Genomic DNA, 19,097 nt, shown 5'->3' on the forward strand with positions numbered 1-19,097 from the left:
GACTCCCAGATCCCTTTCCCCTACACTGCTAATTACTTATTTCAAGGTCAGCCTTTGTCCAGAGATTCATATGGAATATTCCTCATTTTCTTCTGCTTGGACATATAAAGTACAGATAAGCTATGCAAGTACAGTGATGAGCCATTTAGCATTGTGGTAATTGTATATTCTTAAGTCATTTTATTGACACAACGATTCTTTTTTCCTTTTTAATTATTTTTCTTCTGCTTACTTTGTAAGGGCATCAAAAGGAGATTTGGTACCATTTGCCCTCTTGCATTTGTTGCACTGTTTGTTGTCCAAGTCAGCTTCTGTGGCTGGAGCAGCATACACAGAGATTCGATCCCTGGCGGCAGCAAAGTCCATAAAGCTGCAAGCTTTTTTCAGTCAGTACAAGAAGCCTATCTGTCAGGTAAAAAGAAGAGAGTTGGTGGTTTTGAAAGACAGATGTTTAGATTCTTTTTGTGTAATTTGAAAATGGTATGAAAGGTAAAAATTACAATATTTTACAAGATGAAATCTCAAAGGACAAGAAAGAGATGATTTAAACAACATAACAAAATAGACCTCACAAACATTCAGGAAGGAATGAGAAATCTTTGACTTTGCCATTGTCTTCTCCCTTCAGCAGTATTGCTTTTCTTTTTTTATTCCCTACGTGCTGTCATGCTGAAATAGAGGAACTATATAGTTTCTTGCATTGTGTTGTAGCATTGTTACAAGAGGCTATGATTTAAAACTGGAATTGAAGTAAACGTTTTACAGGCATGATACTGACATGATTGTTTTGTTCTTTTGTTTTACCTATTACCTAACAACAGAAATTTTGTTTAAAAGACTTTCCTGATTTTGTGTATTTTTTTAATAATGCAATGTCTGAATCCAAGGTTGTAAAATTAAATGCAGTTATTAAGCAGATGATACAGTTCTATCACAAAGTAATAATTGTAGATATATGTGCAACAAATGAGAAAGAAAAATGGATGTATAGAAAGAGGAGTGAAACTCTTGTGTTAATTTTTAGGAAGTGACAAAGGGGAAAATAATATGAAATTTTGATTTCTTTCTGCATAGTTTCTAGTGGAATCCCTGCACTCTAGCCAGATGGCAGTTTTGAGTGCTCCATGCCAGGGTAATGAGCTACAGAAACAAACAGCTGCTCATCAGCGAGAAATGGCTCTGGACATGTTATCTGAGATTGCCAATGTATTTGATTTTCCAGATCTAAATCGTTTTCTCTCAGTAAGTTGGTCAGTCCTTTATACTTTTGATTTTGTGTGTGTGTGTGTGTGTATGCTTGTGGATTTCTATTATAGTTCACAATTTTTCCACAACTATCACAGATCTACCTGCTCTAGACGAACCTGGTTTGGCAGGGAGGTTGGACTAGATGATCTCCAGGGTTGCTTCCAACCCCTAGCATTCTGTGATTCTGTGAATTTTTTTTTCTCTAGTTGCTGTTGTTTGTTATATAGAATACTTTGAGATTGCTGTAACTTGGAGCTCAAATGGAGAGGAGCAGTTTTATCAAGAAGTTACAGTGATGGCTACAGTGCTAATTCAAGTATGACAAATAGTGAACTAACTAAGGTCTGGAGTACTCATCAAGTATATCTACATTAATGATTTAGTGCACTTGGAGAGATTCTTTGTAAGACATGATTTTTGCATGGTGTCTGCTTTCTTGTTTCAGCTGAAGAAAGCTGTTCTTCCATGGGTAGATCTCTGCTTGATCTGGTTACATATCTGTTATACTTGAAGCCTAAGTAGCTTCATACTTGTATTTTGCTTGTTGGTAGATGGGAAAGGCACAACTGTTAAGTAAGCAGTGTTCTAGCTGATTGGTAGTAGGTTGGGAGGGTGTTGATATATGTGGGTGTGGGGTTTTTTTGTGGAGTGGTTTGGGTTGGGTTTTTTTTTAAGATTTCCTTTTGTGGAGAATCTGGATGTATGCAAAAAATGGTAGCTTGCTTTTTGTTTGCATGCTTCTCAGTATTGATTAGGTGAAGCATCTCCTTAAGTAATTTTTATCTGCATTTTTACTAGGTATTACCATCTCATTAAAGTTCTTTATTAATATCTATGGTCATATGTATGACCGGAGATGTGTGGTGTTGTGCTGACATAAATGGAACAAAGCTGAACCTTGGGTTTTTGGAGGGATTTTTTTGTTTATTTGTTTTTCCCATTAAGTGTTGTTCTTAATTTACCAGCGCACCCTACAAGTTTTGCTTCCTGACCTTGCAGCCAAGGCTAGTCCTGCAGCCTCCACACTTATTCGAACCATAGCAAAACAGCTGAATGTAAACCGAAGAGAGATTCTGATCAATAACTTCAAATACATCTTCTCTCATTTGGTCTGTTCCTGCTCCAAGGATGAGCTTGAGCGGGCGCTTCATTACCTCAAGGTAAAGTGGCATTTACTCTATTATATATGCAGATTAGGAGCAGCCATTGCTGAATAGTGAGCTTTCTGCTTTATTTAAGTTAAGGTCTTGCAAAGCATAGGTGGGAAATCGTATATGCAGAAGTTTTGTTCTTGTTATTTATAATCTGTTCCATTGACTCTGAGGAACTGTTGTATTTTGCAAACTTAAAAACTCAGTTTATCTAATGTTGAGCTGGTTGGAAGCTTTTTCTTTGATTTCTGGTAAATCAACCAGATCCCAGTGCCTCCTGTCTCTCAGTGTGCTGGTTTCATTGAAGTTGCAAATGAAAATTTGGTTTCTGTTTGGTATTTGATTATAGAATGAGACCGAGATAGAACTTGGCAGCTTGCTGAGACAGGACTACCAGGGACTACATAATGAATTATTACTGCGTATAGGAGAACACTATCAACAAGTCTTCAATGGTTTGTCAATATTGGCTTCATTTGCATCTCATGATGATCCCTATCAGGGACCTAGAGAAATAATATCACCTGAACAAATGGTAAGAATGTCAAAATATTAGTGTTCAATTTTGTTCAGTAACTTTTTTCTCTCCAGTCTGAGAGTGAAGACAACTTGATGTTCTCTGAACATCACTTATTTGAGGCAAAAGGTGGAGGAAAGGCTGTCATTTCATATTAAGTGTTGCTGTAATAGGGAGATGCATACCAAATATGCATAAAAAACAAAACAAAAAACCCTAAACAAGTCCTCACCCAGCCACCCCAACACACAAACCCCAAAATCCAACCAAAACAAAAAAACCCCCTACAACCTAATAGGGATGTCTTTCATTAACACTGGTATTTCTTAGGGAGCAGGGTATGTATTTGGGATTCTTCTCATTTATCCTTCAGAGTTAGCATTTCATATTTGCTTTTTAATTTCTTAAGATTAGGAATGTGCTAATAGTAAGATTATTTGGTTTTTACTTTTTTCTTTCTTTTTTTCTTTCTTTTTTTTATTTTTTTTTTTTTCACCTCCTTCACAGGCTGATTATCTGCAACCTAAATTGCTTGGTATCTTGGCTTTTTTTAACATGCAGTTACTGAGTTCCAGTGTTGGCATTGAGGATAAAAAAATGGTATGTAAACTTAATTTTGAATATTAAAATAAAGATAAACAAGGACTATTTTAATCCAGACTTACTTACATAATTGTGCAGCTGTCATTGAAGTCTCAAAGATACTAAGGTTCCCACATAATTCTTGAAAACTGATGGTTTCACTGTGGGTAGGACTTCTGTGTAAGTTTGTTTTGTTTCTTTAATGGTCAGCTCATGTACATATTTCAGTCAGACACGGTATGTGTAATAAGTCACTCAACCAGTAATTATAGAGGAGCAATCCAAGTGCATGTTTTATATGTGTGAGAGACAAAGTGGAGGATGAGGGAGTAGGGGAGAAAACTGGAGTTACTGCAAGGAACTGGATTATAAGGGCACCAAAGGGCAAAGCTAAAGAAAATAAGATGCAAATCCAAGAGAAACTGGGCTTTATTGGTTTTGCTTCTCACAGAACAGCTCTTTTCAGCTTTATAGTAGAGAGCATTTAGAGAAATTAGAGCTCACACCTTGATACAAAGTCTGAAAATTCTGCTCTGCTGGGGCCATGCTTCTAACCACAAGACAGGGCTTTTAGCCACCTCACTGAGGTAGCGCAGACGAATTCTGTAGGGAATTTTTCAGTGCTAGGGTGTATATAGCCTTGACTTTGATGGACTGCATTTTCTCAGGTGTTCTTTCAAGCTTTTTTGCTTCTCAGGTATTCATGTTGAGATGTGCTCATTTTCATAGCCCCATGTTTTCACACTCTCTGAATGTCTTCATTTGTATAGCGTTTCTTCTGCTGTACCTTTATGTTGTTTCTGTATTTTCTCATTATGTTTTTTGTTCTTGGTGAGTTTCCCTTACCATGACCTTTCCTCAAGCTCAGGTTTCTTCCTAAGCTACTGATCTGTAATGCTGGCTATTGTACTACCTTGTTTGGTACAGTGTTACTGTGACTGAAATATGTCCTGCTTTTCTACATCTCAGTATTTCTCTTCTGTCTTTCATGAGTCCTATTAACAACTCAGCTGTTACCTGTTCCATGAAGTTTACAAATCACTTCTGCCAGAAGTTGTATGTCAATTCTGTTGCTGGTGTTTTGTTCTTTCATTTTTTAATGCAATTTTCTTTTTTTCTTTTGTATTTTCAAAACTTGTTCTTTTCAGTTTCTAAAACTTTATACATACAGTCAATCACGTCTTATAATAGACTTCTATAACCATGAACTCCTTTGGTGTCGACAGTTCTTCTCTCATCAATCTGTCAGCTGCCTAAATAATGACTTTTCTGTTACAATCCTGTCGTTACAGATCCCCTTTCATTCTCTTTTTCTCTAACCCCTAAATTCTTTATTGAAACATCAAACTGAATTTGATATATTATAAGATACGATTTCTTAAGCTAGGGTAGCCTGATTTTATTAGAAAATAAGACTTGTGTTTGTTTCACTGAGTATCTAATACACTAAAATTACTTTTCTCTGTCTAGGCTTTAAACAGTCTTATGTCTTTAATGAAGCTCATGGGTCCCAAGCACATCAGTTCAGTGAGAGTGAAGATGATGACTACATTGAGAACAGCTCTAAGATACAAGGATGACTTTCCAGAACTGTGTTGCAGGTGAACTGATAGGGTACCCAAATATTGTAATACCTGCTGTTTCTGTCCTTGAATACACTGTTCTGTTTTGTTCTAGACAATAATCTAAACCACAGAACTGAAATAACTTAAAATGCGTCTCATGCCTCACCTGAAATGTCTTTATGCAGAGAAGAATCATTGATTACAATTGTTCTGTTGTTTTTTCTTGTTTAGAGCCTGGGACTGTTTTGTTCGAAGTCTGGACCATTCATATCTTGGCTCCTTGCTTAGTCATGTGATAGTAGCGTTATTGCCCCTTATACACATCCAACCAAAAGAAACTACTGCCGTATTTTACTTTCTTATCGTGGAGAACAGGTACTGTACAAAATATTTTCAGTTATATGGATTAAATCCACAGGAATGAGGATAGCCCTAAATTAAAGTTGTCCAGCACTGAGATGAGAAAACGTGGATTTCTGCAAAATAGTGTATTGTCCTATAAAATTCCCGCTTCTCTAAATTACAATGAGATTTAAAAGTTTGACAAGTGAAAACCTCCTCTAAAAAGGTGTTTTTATATTATCCTTATGAAAATATATGATGCTATGGCCAAGTTACAACCCATTCAGATACTTAGCCCTGCTGGGCTTTCTGATTCTGCATTTTTTTTCTGCAGGTACAGGAAATGACTTCCCTCCATAGGGCAGGCAGACAGAATAACAATGATTGCTAACATTTGCTCTAAGCCAGGGATAGTGTACAGAGTTGGAAAGAGGGAGGAAATTAGTTCTTTATTTGTTTCTTTCAGTAATTAGAGTTGTAATTATGAAGTGCACGGAATTTAATGTTGAATAAGATTTCATACATCCTCTTCACAAGTGGCCACACCAACTGAAAATAAAATCAGACTCTAATACAAAAGACTTACATTTTTGTGACTTTACCTTTTTGAAGACAATGTTGAGTCTTAATTCTTTTTTATCTTATGTTTTGTAGCTTAAAATTATTATTTTTTTAGGAATGGTGATAGTTTATATTTTGATTACTTTTGTTGGGCTTTCATTTTTCTTGCACTGCATCATACCAACAGCATTCAAAATAAAAGCTGACAATAGGAATAATAAGGCTCTTGTAGAAGCCCATAGCAGCAAAATTGAAAGAGATTCCTTTGTGTTGGGGTCACAGTATTCTTTTTTTTGGCTGTGTGTTTTCTTATGAGGAAAACTGAAACTGGATTCACAGCAAATGGGATTATTCTCACCCTTTGTCCAGTGTCCAAAATACAGAGAGCCAGTTGTGGCAGAGGTGAATTGCAACTTTGAAAGCTTTGGCAAAAACTATTTTTAAAAGAGAAAGTAATTTAAAGTATAGCAGAGAGTTACCTGTGGCTTAGTTGAGTAATAAGAGAAACAAGTTGTTTAATATGTATGCTTAATTAAGTAAAAAATTAATGGAATTTACTTTTTTTCTGCTTTTCAAGCCTTTGTTCTTCTAGTAATTACATTTCATTACTTTCTTTTTATGGATTTTTAAGATTTTTCTGATCTAACTAATGTTTGCTATATTTTTTGTAACTATCAGGGATGCAGTACGAGACTTCTTACATGAAATATATTTTCTGCCTGACCTTCCAGAACTAAAAGAAATTCAGGTCGTCCTTCAGGAATACAGAAAGGTACACCTTCTTTTATTTATTTGTTTACTTTTTGTTAAACAGAAATAGTATTTACCTGCCTCCAACAAAACAGAATTTGTGTATCACAGGAATACTTTGAAGCAGGTTCGGATTCTTCTTTAGGAGGGAGATGCTCACGTTTAACATGGTTGTTTCTGTAACATCTCCTGACCACTGACTTTTCATCTTTTTGAGACTAAATAGATTATAAGATTAGAAGTCAGCAGTATTAGCTATGTCAATGAATGTATTACAAGATAAGCTAATTTTAATTTGATCCCTCTTCCATATTCTCTTTAAAGATAACAAAATTTGTCTGTTTCTGGGAGTATTCTGTGGTCCATTTCTTTTGCTTGCCCTCAGAATGGTTGGGTAGTACATGGGAAGTAGCAATTATTTAGTGGGCTTGAGGTAACAAAAGTAAAAATTAACTTGTTTTTAGATCAAGAGTTGCTCAAAGCAAAGCATTTTCTTCTGATTTAATAACTTTTATTTACACCATCATTAGCAGCTTTTTGAGGAAAATTAGACAGGGTTATATGGTTATAGGTGAGAATGTAGGCAGAAAGGTAATTGTTTGTTGTGTTCTCACTTGTGTTCTTTGAGATGCTGCTTAACCACGTTCCTGTTAGAATTAACTTGAACTTCTTGTGTCGTGTCTTGTGCAGGAATCCTCCAAAAGCACTGACTTGCAGACAACACTGCAGCTGTCTATGAGAGCTATTCAGCATGAGAATGTGGATGTTCGTATTCATGCACTTACCAGCCTGAAAGAAACATTATATAGAAACCAGGTATAGAAAACCTCTTTTAGTAGAATTCAAAAGAAATCAAAGTAGCATCTGGACCAACAATGTAAAACTCCTTACTCTTACTAGGTGTTCACATGAACTGTATTATTCTCCTCAATTTATTAAGCTAGCTGTTTCTTAATATAATGGGGAGAAAGGATTCTTTTCCATCATGTCTCCTTGTAAGAGGACTTTCAGATGCTCCAAATCTGTGCGATGCTGATTCAGCAAGGCTAGTGGTACATTTCTTATCTTTTTTCAACTCTGAGGAAAGATGTATCTAAGATGTGTATTTCAGCAATCAATTGTGTGAGCTTGTTCTCTCTTAGAACATGTATGGCTTTGCATCAGGAGACTAATACATTAAAGCCAGCATTTTTTGTGTGTTAGTGTAATAGCTGAAAGAATTAAGGTGTGTGTGACCATGTCACACCTTTGATTTTTTTTTTTTTTCCTTCTTCCTTCAACTCTCAAAAATTTGAATCCATTGATGATGTTCAAATAAATTTTATAGCCATGTACAAGTTGAAGATTCTGCTTTACAGATCTGTGTGGTTAATAGCCCAGAGGGGTGTATTTGACCTATTAAAAAAAAAAAAAAAATACACCTGTCCCCTTAGTAGCTTTAAGATTGTGGAATACTCTCCAGTCAGAAATTTTTAAAAATCCTAGCTAAAAGACCAAACAATCATTGTGTATATTCCTGGCCAACCAGTAATTCTCGCAGTTCAGATCAGCAAAATCTTGCCATGTCTTCTGTAGTTAAAAGTCTAGCAAAATAATTGAGGCAAATCAAACTTAATTTACTCTGTTATCATAGAACCATAGAATGTTGTGAGTTGGAGAGGACCTGCAAGGATCATCGAGTCCAACTCTTGCCCTAATATAGGATAATCCCAAGATTCAGACCATGTGTCTGAGGGCCTTATCCAAATGCTTCTGGAATATTGTCAGGCCTGGTGCCATGACCACCTCCCTGGGCAGCCTGTTCCAGTGCTCCACCACCCTCTGAGTGAAGAACCTTTTCCTGATGTCCAACCTAAACCTCCCCTGGCACATCTTCCTGCCATTTCCTGTGGTCCTATTGTTGGTCACCAGAGAGAAGAGATCAGCACCTGCCCCTCCTCTTGCCCTTGTGAGAAAGTTCTAGACCGTGATGAGATCTCCTCTCAGTCTACTCTTCTCCAGGCTGAACAAACCAAGCGACTTCAGCCTCTCCTCATACGGCTTCCCCACTAAGCCCTTCACCAATTTAGTGGCCTCCTCTGGACACTCTCCAGTAGCTTTAGATCCTTTTTATCCTGTGGCACCCAAAACTGCACTCAGTTATGTTGGCTGTGGTTTCAGTTTTCATTAAGCATAGCAATGGCAAACATCTTCACGTTGTTAAGAGAAAATTGGAGAACAAAAGCTGGGCCAGAATGAAAAAAAAAAAAGGACGTCCAATTAAAATGATGGGCATTGTTTAAAGGACTTGAAACCCTGGGCTTTGTCAGACTGAGAGTGACAAAACGGCCAACAAATGGGAAATAATAAGGATACAAATGACAGCAAAACCAGAAGGTATGAGAACAGCTGCATGAAAGGAATTGAGACGAAGTATCCGAACACATGAAGAGAAGGGAGAGAGAAGTGAAAAAGATAATGTAGAAAGGAAGAGAGGTTCTTGGTAAGATGAGGAAAGAAAATGGAGTTAGTAGAGAGGTGTACGATAGTGAAATACAGTATTGGTCGTGACAGCAGTATTAATTGAGGCTAAAATCGCTCATTCTTATTAATTTGTTTAATCCTTTCTAGGGTAGCAAGCAATTTAGGGCAGTTGGGCTGTAGTTACAAAATGGCAGTATTTGAATCAGTAACCTAAAGTCATGGGTAAATGAAATATGAAGAGTGAGTTACAGATGGAAAATTTCCAAGATGTCCATAAACATGGTTGTAAAATAACTCATCTTTATTTTTTTACTTCCTAGGAAAAATTGATAAAGTATGTAACAGACAGTGAAACTGTGGAGCCAGTCATCTCCCAGTTGGTAACTGTACTTCTCATTGGCTGCCAGGATGCAAATTCTCAAGCCCGACTACTTTGTGGAGAATGCTTAGGTGAACTGGGAGCCATAGATCCTGGCAGGCTCGATTTTTCAACGAGTGAAACTCAAGGAAAACATTTTACATTTGTGGTAAGAAGTGTTGCTGTAGTGTTTTGTTTAGCATTAAGATTGTGGGGGTTTGTTTTACCATTAAGCATTTTTTTTGTTTAGCATTAAGGGGTTTTTTTAAAGTGCTTGGGAGCAGGGAACCTCTTATCTTTAGACCTTTGAAAATCTGTATTTGCTTCATCATCTAAAACAGTTTTGAAGTCAGGCTTCAAAGTGATTATTTAGAGATTAAAGATACAGCTGTTAACTCTGTTTGTTATAATAAAACTGATGTTCTGTTTGTGGCTGAGGCTGGTGTGGAGGATCCAAATTTTGCCTATGGATTATTAATGGAACTGACTAGAGCATTCCTTGCTTATGCTGATAATGTTCGTGCTCAGGATTCTGCAGCTTATGCGATTCAGGTAAGATATGTGATTAAATCCTATTTTTTCTTCACAAATTATTTCTTATCACACTGAATTTAGAATTATGCAATATCAATGTACATTTTGAAGTACACGTTTGAATATTTGAAACTTCATCCTATACAGCTTTAAATTATAAGGTAAAAGGTTATTCAGGTTAGTGATTTTTTTTCTTTTTTTAAACTCCTCGGTGCTCACTTAGAATTCTGGGGAGCTGTCAAATAAAATATTTGTTTGCTTTTGTGTCACAATGTTTTAGGAAGGAGAGATCTGATGTTTCAGGGGTGACTAACAGTCCATACATAGTGATTCAGGGAGTAATCCTGAGACTAACTTAGAAATGGTGCAGGTTCCATAGGCAGAAATGAAAAGCAGTAAGTATTCCTAAGAGGGTTGCTGCTTACACTTTTAAGAAGCAACTGAAAGGGAGCCTACCCTTATTTTCAGAGTCTAGTCTTCCGTGCTGCTTTGCCAAGTCCAAGCTGATTGGGTGGTTGATGGGGTTTTTTTGTTAGTTTGTTTTGTTGTTGTTGCTGTTTAATATCTTTGTGAAAACCTCAGGACAGTTCTTTGTTCCAGGCGAAAATAAGTGGACCTGTGTAGTCACCAAAATAAGAAAATTTCATTAGCTTATGCACAAGGAGGAATCAGATTAACTTCTAGCCCTGGTTTATTGGCAAATGTGAAGAATATGGGATAATGTGGTCCAAACACCAAACGGAGCATCTGGGGAATCAATAGTTAGCTGATATCGACACTGCCTACTAATAGGGGATTAACAATGTTGGATAAGAGTTTTGCAGTTATAATTTCTGAATTAAGCATTTTGTAACGTCTATCTCATTACTTCTGTATGTGCGCTCGGTTGTTTGTTGGTTTTTTTTGGGTTTTTTTTTGCTACTGTGGTCATGAAATATTTGCAGTGCTAACTTGGTCATGTGAACTGTGCCTTTTCAGGAGTTACTGTCCATCTATGACTGTAGAGAGACAAACACTGACTGCCCAGGCTCCAGGCTTTGGAGGAGGTTTCCTGAGCACGTGCAGGAGATCTTGGAACCTCACTTAAAAACACGGTATATAACAACCCAGGCAATTTCTGTTCTTAACAGCTCTAAACCAACTTTTTCTCCAGCTAGCAATAACTTTTATGATTGTTACTCTTCTGTGAAGACTGATACGTGCATATACAAAATTCAAACAAGGTCTTTCTACGTAAAGCTGAATTAGCACTTCCTTGAATGTAATTCTCTATAAATCAAACAAGCGAAAATGTCAGCTTAAACTTTGCCCAGATCTACCTGTTTGTCCCACAGCATTGTCTGATACAATGTTTTGAAGCTTTTATTTCTGTTTCCTTTCCTTTGTACAAATCCTCACTAGGATTTGAGTTTGTACTCAAATACTGTAATATTCCTTTACTGCTACACTTTATAGAAGTAGGAGGAGCTTGTTGGGTTTTAATTTGACTTTTCATTTTGTTGAATTAATTATAAAAATTATGGGAGGAAAACTTTAAATGATGTATGCATCTTAATTTGAAATAATCAACAATCTTTCATTTCCATTTCCTCTTGAAGACAGTCATGCTCATCTGTCATAAGTTTTACGTTTTTAGAAAACAAACTTCTTGGCATTTCTTGGCTTTCATATGTGTTCTGAGTTTTTTATGTCAAAAAGATAGTACTTAGATATTTATCAAACTGCATTTCTTAAAACTGATTTGAACAGCACTTTCGAGTATACTTAAAAATTGTGTAACATCTTAGGTTGTTTATTTTTCATGTTTCATTTTAAGAAGCTCTATTTTAAAAGAAGCTGACTACTGAAAGTATTTTCTTAATTCTTTTTTAAAATTAGAAGGTGGAACTTAATATGATTCTGGTTAGAGAACTTCATAATTAACAGTGTGCTATTGTTATTTATTATATTAAATTAATATTTTAAAATTACAGGTACAAGAGTTATCAAAAGGCTGTAAATTGGTCTAAGATGAAGAAGCCAATTTACTTAAGCAAATTAGGTGACAATTTTGCAGAATGGTCAGCTACTTGGGCAGGTTATCTCATAACAAAGGTAAGAGAATAAATCTGCTGTCTGTATTGGTGTGTATACAACAGTTCTTGAGCCATGTTTCCGTTTCTGAAAGTCAGGGATGGTTGGGGAAATACACCTATTTGCTATAGGCCTGTTAAAGCACATACCCAAAGACTCCTGCATCACCAAGGTAACCATGCACCTTCCCTGCCCCAGAATTGTTGTTTCTTGGCTAGGCTTCACACATAACATCAAAGCCAAAAGTCTAGGAAGTTTGCCCTTGTCCAGAGACTCTTGTACAACTGAAGGCACTGACAAATGCTTCTGAAAAGTATCTGAAATGCTTCTGGAAAACCTCAAATTTATCTTCTCAGTTTCGGAAAGATTTATTTCATTTCCCTATAGATCCGCAGTCCCAGCACATGAAAAGTACTTGTTTCTTCTTCCTGTCCTTTCCCCTTTCCAACATATAAGTGACCCACTTAAAATTTCACTTCTAAATCAGCTGCTTTAAGAAGTTAATTTAACCACAGTAGCTCAGTAGTTACACTTTCCTCTTTCTATTTCAGACAGAAGAATTGAATGTCTTCATTATTTCCTAGATTTTGTGGGCTTTTAAGGGCAGAAGAGAGGCTGAGTGCAGTAGTAGACTCTTGGCCTTAAGATTTTTTTTTAAGGCTGCTGCAAGTTTACAATGGTGTAGAAGACATGGAAAAGTGGAACATATAAGCAAAGCTTGCCTCTCTTTTTGTGTTATCATCAATTGATACATGTAATAGCAGCTGCCATCTGATGAACTTTCTATAGAAGACAAATATCTTACAAATTCTATTCTATCAAATAATTTTACTTGTTAACAAAAAGAAACCTATTAATTGTTCAAGCATTTGCACTTTTGTAATGATGCTTTTTCTGGAAATAATATTTTTCTGTAGGTGCGACATGATCTTGCCAGAAAAGTTTTTGATTGCTGCAGTATTATGATGAAGAATGACTATAAAGTGACAATTTATCTGCTTCCACACATCCTTGTCTATGTTTTGTTGGGTTGCAGTCAAGAGGATCAACAAGAGGTGAGATGTATAAGAAGGTAGTGTTCTTCATAGGAATGTTCAGGACCTGTTCTTCCTAAGAGCTGTTCAGCTCTGTAGAATCACTGTAGACCTACATGAACAAATTGTATAGGTGTTAAACTCTTTTTCCTGTGATAATAATATTTTTTTTATGGAGTTTTGAATATACTTGTACAAGTTTGTTTTGAACTACTTGTCTGTGGATTTTCATCTATTTCTTCAGTAGGGCCTAGGATGAGATATTATGCAGTTAATTATGACTGCAGTAACATCAAGAGCTGGAGTCATACAAAGAGGAGGAGAGTGTAACACAAGGAATAAATTGAACTTGTATACTTCCAAGAATTCAGACCCATAACTTTTTCTCTCCCTTGCATACACTTACAATTTAAGTGGAAAAACTATTTAGCTACTGGATTCATAGATGTCTTGTAGCAAAGCAGAGATAGGGGAGAAGAGAATCATACAGTCTGCTTTGCTTCATTTTGCTTTAGCAGAAGTTGAAGAGACTGAAAAATATAACTTACATTCTATTAATTTTAAATTTCACAGCTAAGATAAGGTATCTGTGTTTAAACACTGTGAGTGTGTAGAGGTATGTGTTGGTTTTTCTTGTCAACAAATACCTCCACAATAACCATTGCTTATGTATTTTAACTTGTATTTTGTTGTCTAAAACAAACAGGAACCAGGTCTTTCAGTGTGGTATTTACTTAAATATAAGCAAAAAGTAGATCTGTGATCTGATAGGCAGTAGATCACTGGACTCTTACCAATACAAAAGTATTGTTTTTGCAGCAGAAGTGCAGCAGCATTCATTGTGTCTTGAGACCTAAAATTCCAATAATCATGATGGTTATTCCAAATCCAAGGGTTTGCTTTTCAAAGGCTTTCTCCCTGTATGAAATCTCCCAACAACAACTGCTTAGTTTGCCATTTCTTCTTAAGATTGTGGGACAAACAGAGCTTGTAAATAAGCCCGAAATTATTAAAATATACCATTAAAATATCTAGTATTTTAGGTTGATTTTTGTGTCTGTTTCCTACTATTTTGATGCCTGTATGGTGCTTCTATCTTTTATCATGTTAATGTTTGTGTAGGTTTATGTGGAGATTATGGCTGTTCTGAAACATGATGACCAGTCTACTAGGAGACTTGAAGACAGTGCATCTGATCTAAGTCAGCTGAGCACACAGACGGTGTTCTCCATGCTAGATCATCTCACTCAGTGGGCTAGACATAAGTTTCAAATACTTATTGCTGAGAAAAATACTAGCAAGTCTAGCAAAGACAGAGGAGATCCAAAAAGTGAGTGATGCTTATTTTGTTTAAGGTGGCATTTACATTTTTCAAATAAGTATTTAAATTTGCCACTTCACATTATGACCATTTCAAAATGCAATATTACTATATATGCATATGAATATGTTAGTCCTTTTTATGATTTCTTACTATCATATTGTGATTTCCACCCCCTCCCACCTCAAATCCATTGTTTTGAATGCCTTTTGTAAGAAATACAGATTCAAAATTAAAAAATGAAATGTTAACTTCTTGGTTATTTTCTGAAGATTCAATGTAACATATTCTGTACTGATACAGGAAGTTCACTAGGATTGTTTCAAATGAACTATTGTTGACAGAAGAAAAAAATGTGTTCTTAAGTTAATCAGATTATCTCACTAAATTGTTAAATTAATTATCTGAATTTTAATGCATAATGTAATTCTTCTAAATGAAACCTCAATGAACAGACTTTTTGACTTTTTTGGTTTTTTTGTATAGCATCAAGTGAGGACTATGGAGAATACCAAAATGTGACACGTTTTCTAGACCTCATACCTCAGGATACACTAGCTGTGGCTTCCTTTCGCTCTAAGGCTTACACAAGGGCTGTGATGCACTTTGAATCATTCATTACAGAGAAGAAACAAAATATTCAGGAGCATCTTGGATTTCTTCAGGTTCTGAAGTTCTTTTTGGTTTTTGTTTGTTTTATTTTAAATTAGACACAGATAAATAAAGCTTTGTCAAATTCTTCTCTGAAGTGGGAAGAAGAAAAGATGTAGTCAGGCTCTTGCTGTTGGATACAAGTGATTAGTTGTCTGTCTTTCAGCAATATTTAGTACTTCCCCTTGCTTGGCATGCTTCTTATATGAAGAGGAAGGAGTAGCTTTCTATGTATAATAAAAGACTGTAAAATCCTGAAAATAGTTAAATGTATTTTTCTTGAAAGTATACCATTTATTGCTTTTAGTTAACTTTGTGCCTTTTGTCAGAGAAAACACAGCCAACTATAGTAACAAAAAAACCCAAAACAAAAAACAACTACAAAACAGCCAAAACACATTTGAAGGAAAGCTAAGTGGCTTATACTAAAGTAGAGGAAGAGCTAGTGCTAAGGGTGTTGAAAACAATATAAATTATTTTCAAGAAGTATTTTAACCTGTGGGATGAGCCTGTTTGTGGTTCCTTATGGTTTATATTCCTCAGTGTCATTTCAAATTTGAAAAACTTAGTATATTGCTTTTCCACCATAAGTAGTCTGAACCTTCATATTATACAGCTTTATCATGTAATAATAGATACTTATTTTGCCCTTTACACAGATTGTTTCAGGTAACTTGATGTTTTATTCTTTTGGTAGTATGCGATAATGAGTATTACAGTATGTTGAGCAAAAGTAAGGCTCAACTTTGGGAGTAACCCAGCAAAACTGATGTGTTCCATGAAAGCTTAGTGCCAAGAAGTCCTACAGAGTAATTCGTTCTCCATTTTCAATATGGCTTGTCATTCTGAGCATGTTCTATATAAAATACCTTCTTGTTGTCTTAGAGCTGTTTTTAATGTCTATTTACAATTCTGTTTGAATAAAGAAATTGTATGCTGCTATGCATGAGCCAGATGGAGTAGCTGGGGTGAGTGCAATTCGGAAAGCAGAACCATCTCTCAAAGAACAAATCCTTGAACATGAAAGTATTGGCTTGTTAAGAGATGCCACAGCCTGTTATGATAGGGCTATCCAACTGGAACCTGATCAGGTAAGTACAAGGCAAAATCTTTTTTAAAAAAAAAATATTATTAATATTCTTAACTAAGATAAGACTAAGCCAAAAATTCCTCTTGAGGATCTTTTAAGTAAAGTGGAAACATAAGAGTTTACTGTGGCAGTCACTGAGTAATTATTGCTAATGGAAGTATTTATGAACTGAAACAAATCTCTTATTGGGTTTATACTGTAACTTGCAAGCTTGGGTTAATAGTTGGATGCTTCTGCCCATGTTTTTGCTAGGACAGCTTAGCAATTAAAGTTCAGCCTTTGCTTGGGAATGCCTGGAATTGGATTAAGTAACAATCGGTACTAGTACTTGCCAAGAGAACTGTTAAAGCGAGTTACCACAGGTTTCATTCAAAGTAATTCTGACTTATTTTTTATTATTGACTTCCAGGGACAATGTTCATAATATAAGAGCAGGTGGAAATGGATTAAAGAAAATTTAGGATTATTTGTCTTCCATTCCCCTTTCCCTTCCTTTATTTGGAACATCTAAGTATAAAGTACGGTAAAGCTGAGCAGTACTGGAAAACCTTCATGCTTTTTTTGTATACCAAAGTGAATATCCAGAGATGTGATGATAGATGCAAAAAGAAAGTTGAAGACATGTATTACCTTTCTATATTTGAAATACTTTTCTAATGGAAATTGGTAAAAGTTTCCTAGACCAGAGTATCTCTATGGTTTCTGGTACTTCCCTATGAAGCAGAGGTTATCTAGCACAGCTGGTAACAGGTGTAGTAAATAGGGTGTTTTGGTGGCCCTACTTCATTCCCAGAGTATGGAAAACATTTTTATGAAGAGTGAAATTGCTTCGGTTTTGGGGTTATTTCCTTTCAGTGACTTTTCTTCTTGTTGTTGATCATTTCTTTAAATCAAATTTTTATTCACAGCTCGGATATGGGTATTAATATACTAACAGCAAACTATACAGGAGGTTCCACTTAAACATGAGGAAAAACCTCTTTACTGTGAGGGTGACCGAGCACTGGGACAGCCTGCCCAGAGAGGTTGCAGAGTCTCCTTCTCTGGAGACATTCAAAACCCACCTGGATGCCTTCCTGTGCAATTTGCTGTAGGCAGACCTGCTTTGGCAGGGGGGTTGGACTAGGTGGTCTCCAGAGGTCCCTTCCAACCCCCACCGTTCTGTGATCCTGTGATTTGTGATGAGGCGCATTCCAAAAATTGCCAATGGTGATTTAAGTTCTGTGGTAATTATAGACTTTTTACATTTTTGAATGTTCATTTAGCTTATGATACAATTGGTTATGCCTTTTCTTATTATAAAAGGCATTCAAACATAATTCTTCCTTCAGAATGCCATGAGTTTCATTGATGTATGTGTGGTTTTTTCTTTTTTTTTTTTTTGTTTCCCCCTTCCTATGTCTAGATCATTCATTATCATGGTGTAGTGAAGTCCATGTTAGGCCTTGGTCAGTTATCTACTGTAATTACTCAGGTCAATGGAGTGCTTGCAAACAGGTACTGTAAGCATCTAATACAATGTTTATTTAAGTAATATTAAGCTCTTGTTTTACATCTGTGTGTCAGTAGCTATTTTTGCACATTATCAAGCATTTGAGGCTTATCCAGAATAACCAGTTAGCAATGTGAAGGTAGAGAACTTTTAAGTGCTTTGTCTATAAATCATGTATTTCAAGACTTCCAGAGATGTTAGTACTTCTTGTCTGCACTGTGTGCAGTCTTGGTATGTGCTTTACTTTATTAAATAGAATCTTTCATTCATTGTCTTGCATGTTACTTGTTCCATAGCTATTCTGTAGCCTATTAGGATAAATGGATTGCAAGATGGTAATTTAAAAATATGCCATAGAAGTTAAATACACTACTTGGAAATTGAATTTGTGGGATTGTGTTGTACAGCTATTATTTTTTTATCAATGCATATCCTTGGTTTTACTGAATTTTATTAGAAGCAAGATTACCTTGCTTCTTTTCAAGTAAGAGAAGTTTTATTCAAATAATATTTGATAATATAATGTAGAGCTAACATACAGAGGTGGGAAAGGAAAAAAAATAGTTCAGCACAAACTTTTATTGCCTTTGTTTTCTTTTAATAGATCTGAATGGATTTCTGAATTGAACACTTATAGAGTGGAAGCAGCCTGGAAACTGTCACGATGGGATTTACTGGAAAATTATTTGGCTTCAGGTAAATTACCATGTCAAAATATTAATATTTCCTTTCACTTTTGACAATCTAATCTTCTTGAAACAAGGGGCAACTATTGTAATTTTTTAATCTTGGGTTATACTGGGTGGAGGGTTGGTTCTGACAGTCTTCTAGATTTTGTAAATGTATGTGATGGTAAACTGTATAGTCTTTGAGTAGAAATTTCAAGTGACTGTAAGGCCAGATTTCTTCTCTGTTTATCGGGATGGATTGTGAAGTGGAATTACATAGTATTTCTAAAATCCAATTACTAAGTTCTGAGAAAAACTTATTTTTCCAGTAGTAAGTTTAGACAAATTACCATGTTCATATTAAGCTACTTAAGGTAACACAGTTTGAGAGGCTTTTTTTCCCTCCCCAAAGATGTGAAGTCCACTACTTGGAGTGTCAGACTGGGACACTTATTATTATCAGCCAAGAAGAAAAATGAAGCAGCATTTTATGAAACACTGAAGGTTGTTCGAGCAGAACAGATCGTACCCCTTTCAGCAGCAAGCTTTGAAAGAGGATCCTATCAGCGAGGATACGAGCATATTATCAGGTTTCTGATTTTCATGTCACTACTTTCAGATTCAGAAATCACATAATCCAAGAATTTTCCATTTCAACAATAGGTGGTATTGATAAGCATTTTCTGTCACACCCCCC

At 35.8% G+C, this 19,097-nt stretch overlaps 1 protein-coding gene across 1 annotated transcript in view; it reads left to right on the plus strand.

The window, feature by feature from the left end:
• Nucleotides 1-240: 240 nt before the first annotated feature.
• The window catches only part of ATR (ATR checkpoint kinase), a gene marked incomplete at its 5' end in the record, with an annotated part of 32,172 nt that continues 13,315 nt past the window's right edge, over nt 241-19,097 (plus strand). The window contains 20 exons of the mRNA XM_010174018.1: nt 241-412; nt 1,075-1,242; nt 2,214-2,408; nt 2,749-2,934; nt 3,424-3,516; nt 4,969-5,099; nt 5,295-5,438; nt 6,645-6,738; nt 7,407-7,532; nt 9,500-9,706; nt 9,976-10,089; nt 11,050-11,165; nt 12,045-12,165; nt 13,062-13,199; nt 14,301-14,508; nt 14,986-15,164; nt 16,077-16,241; nt 17,646-17,737; nt 18,337-18,428; nt 18,813-18,990. Of these exons, the coding sequence (XP_010172320.1) occupies nt 241-412; nt 1,075-1,242; nt 2,214-2,408; nt 2,749-2,934; nt 3,424-3,516; nt 4,969-5,099; nt 5,295-5,438; nt 6,645-6,738; nt 7,407-7,532; nt 9,500-9,706; nt 9,976-10,089; nt 11,050-11,165; nt 12,045-12,165; nt 13,062-13,199; nt 14,301-14,508; nt 14,986-15,164; nt 16,077-16,241; nt 17,646-17,737; nt 18,337-18,428; nt 18,813-18,990 (2,919 nt within the window). The remainder of the gene's footprint in view (nt 413-1,074; nt 1,243-2,213; nt 2,409-2,748; nt 2,935-3,423; nt 3,517-4,968; nt 5,100-5,294; nt 5,439-6,644; nt 6,739-7,406; nt 7,533-9,499; nt 9,707-9,975; nt 10,090-11,049; nt 11,166-12,044; nt 12,166-13,061; nt 13,200-14,300; nt 14,509-14,985; nt 15,165-16,076; nt 16,242-17,645; nt 17,738-18,336; nt 18,429-18,812; nt 18,991-19,097) is intronic.

Source organism: Antrostomus carolinensis, unplaced genomic scaffold, assembly GCF_000700745.2.
Source record: "Antrostomus carolinensis isolate BGI_N321 unplaced genomic scaffold, ASM70074v2 scaffold17768, whole genome shotgun sequence".
NCBI classification, from domain to species: domain Eukaryota; kingdom Metazoa; phylum Chordata; class Aves; order Caprimulgiformes; family Caprimulgidae; genus Antrostomus; species Antrostomus carolinensis.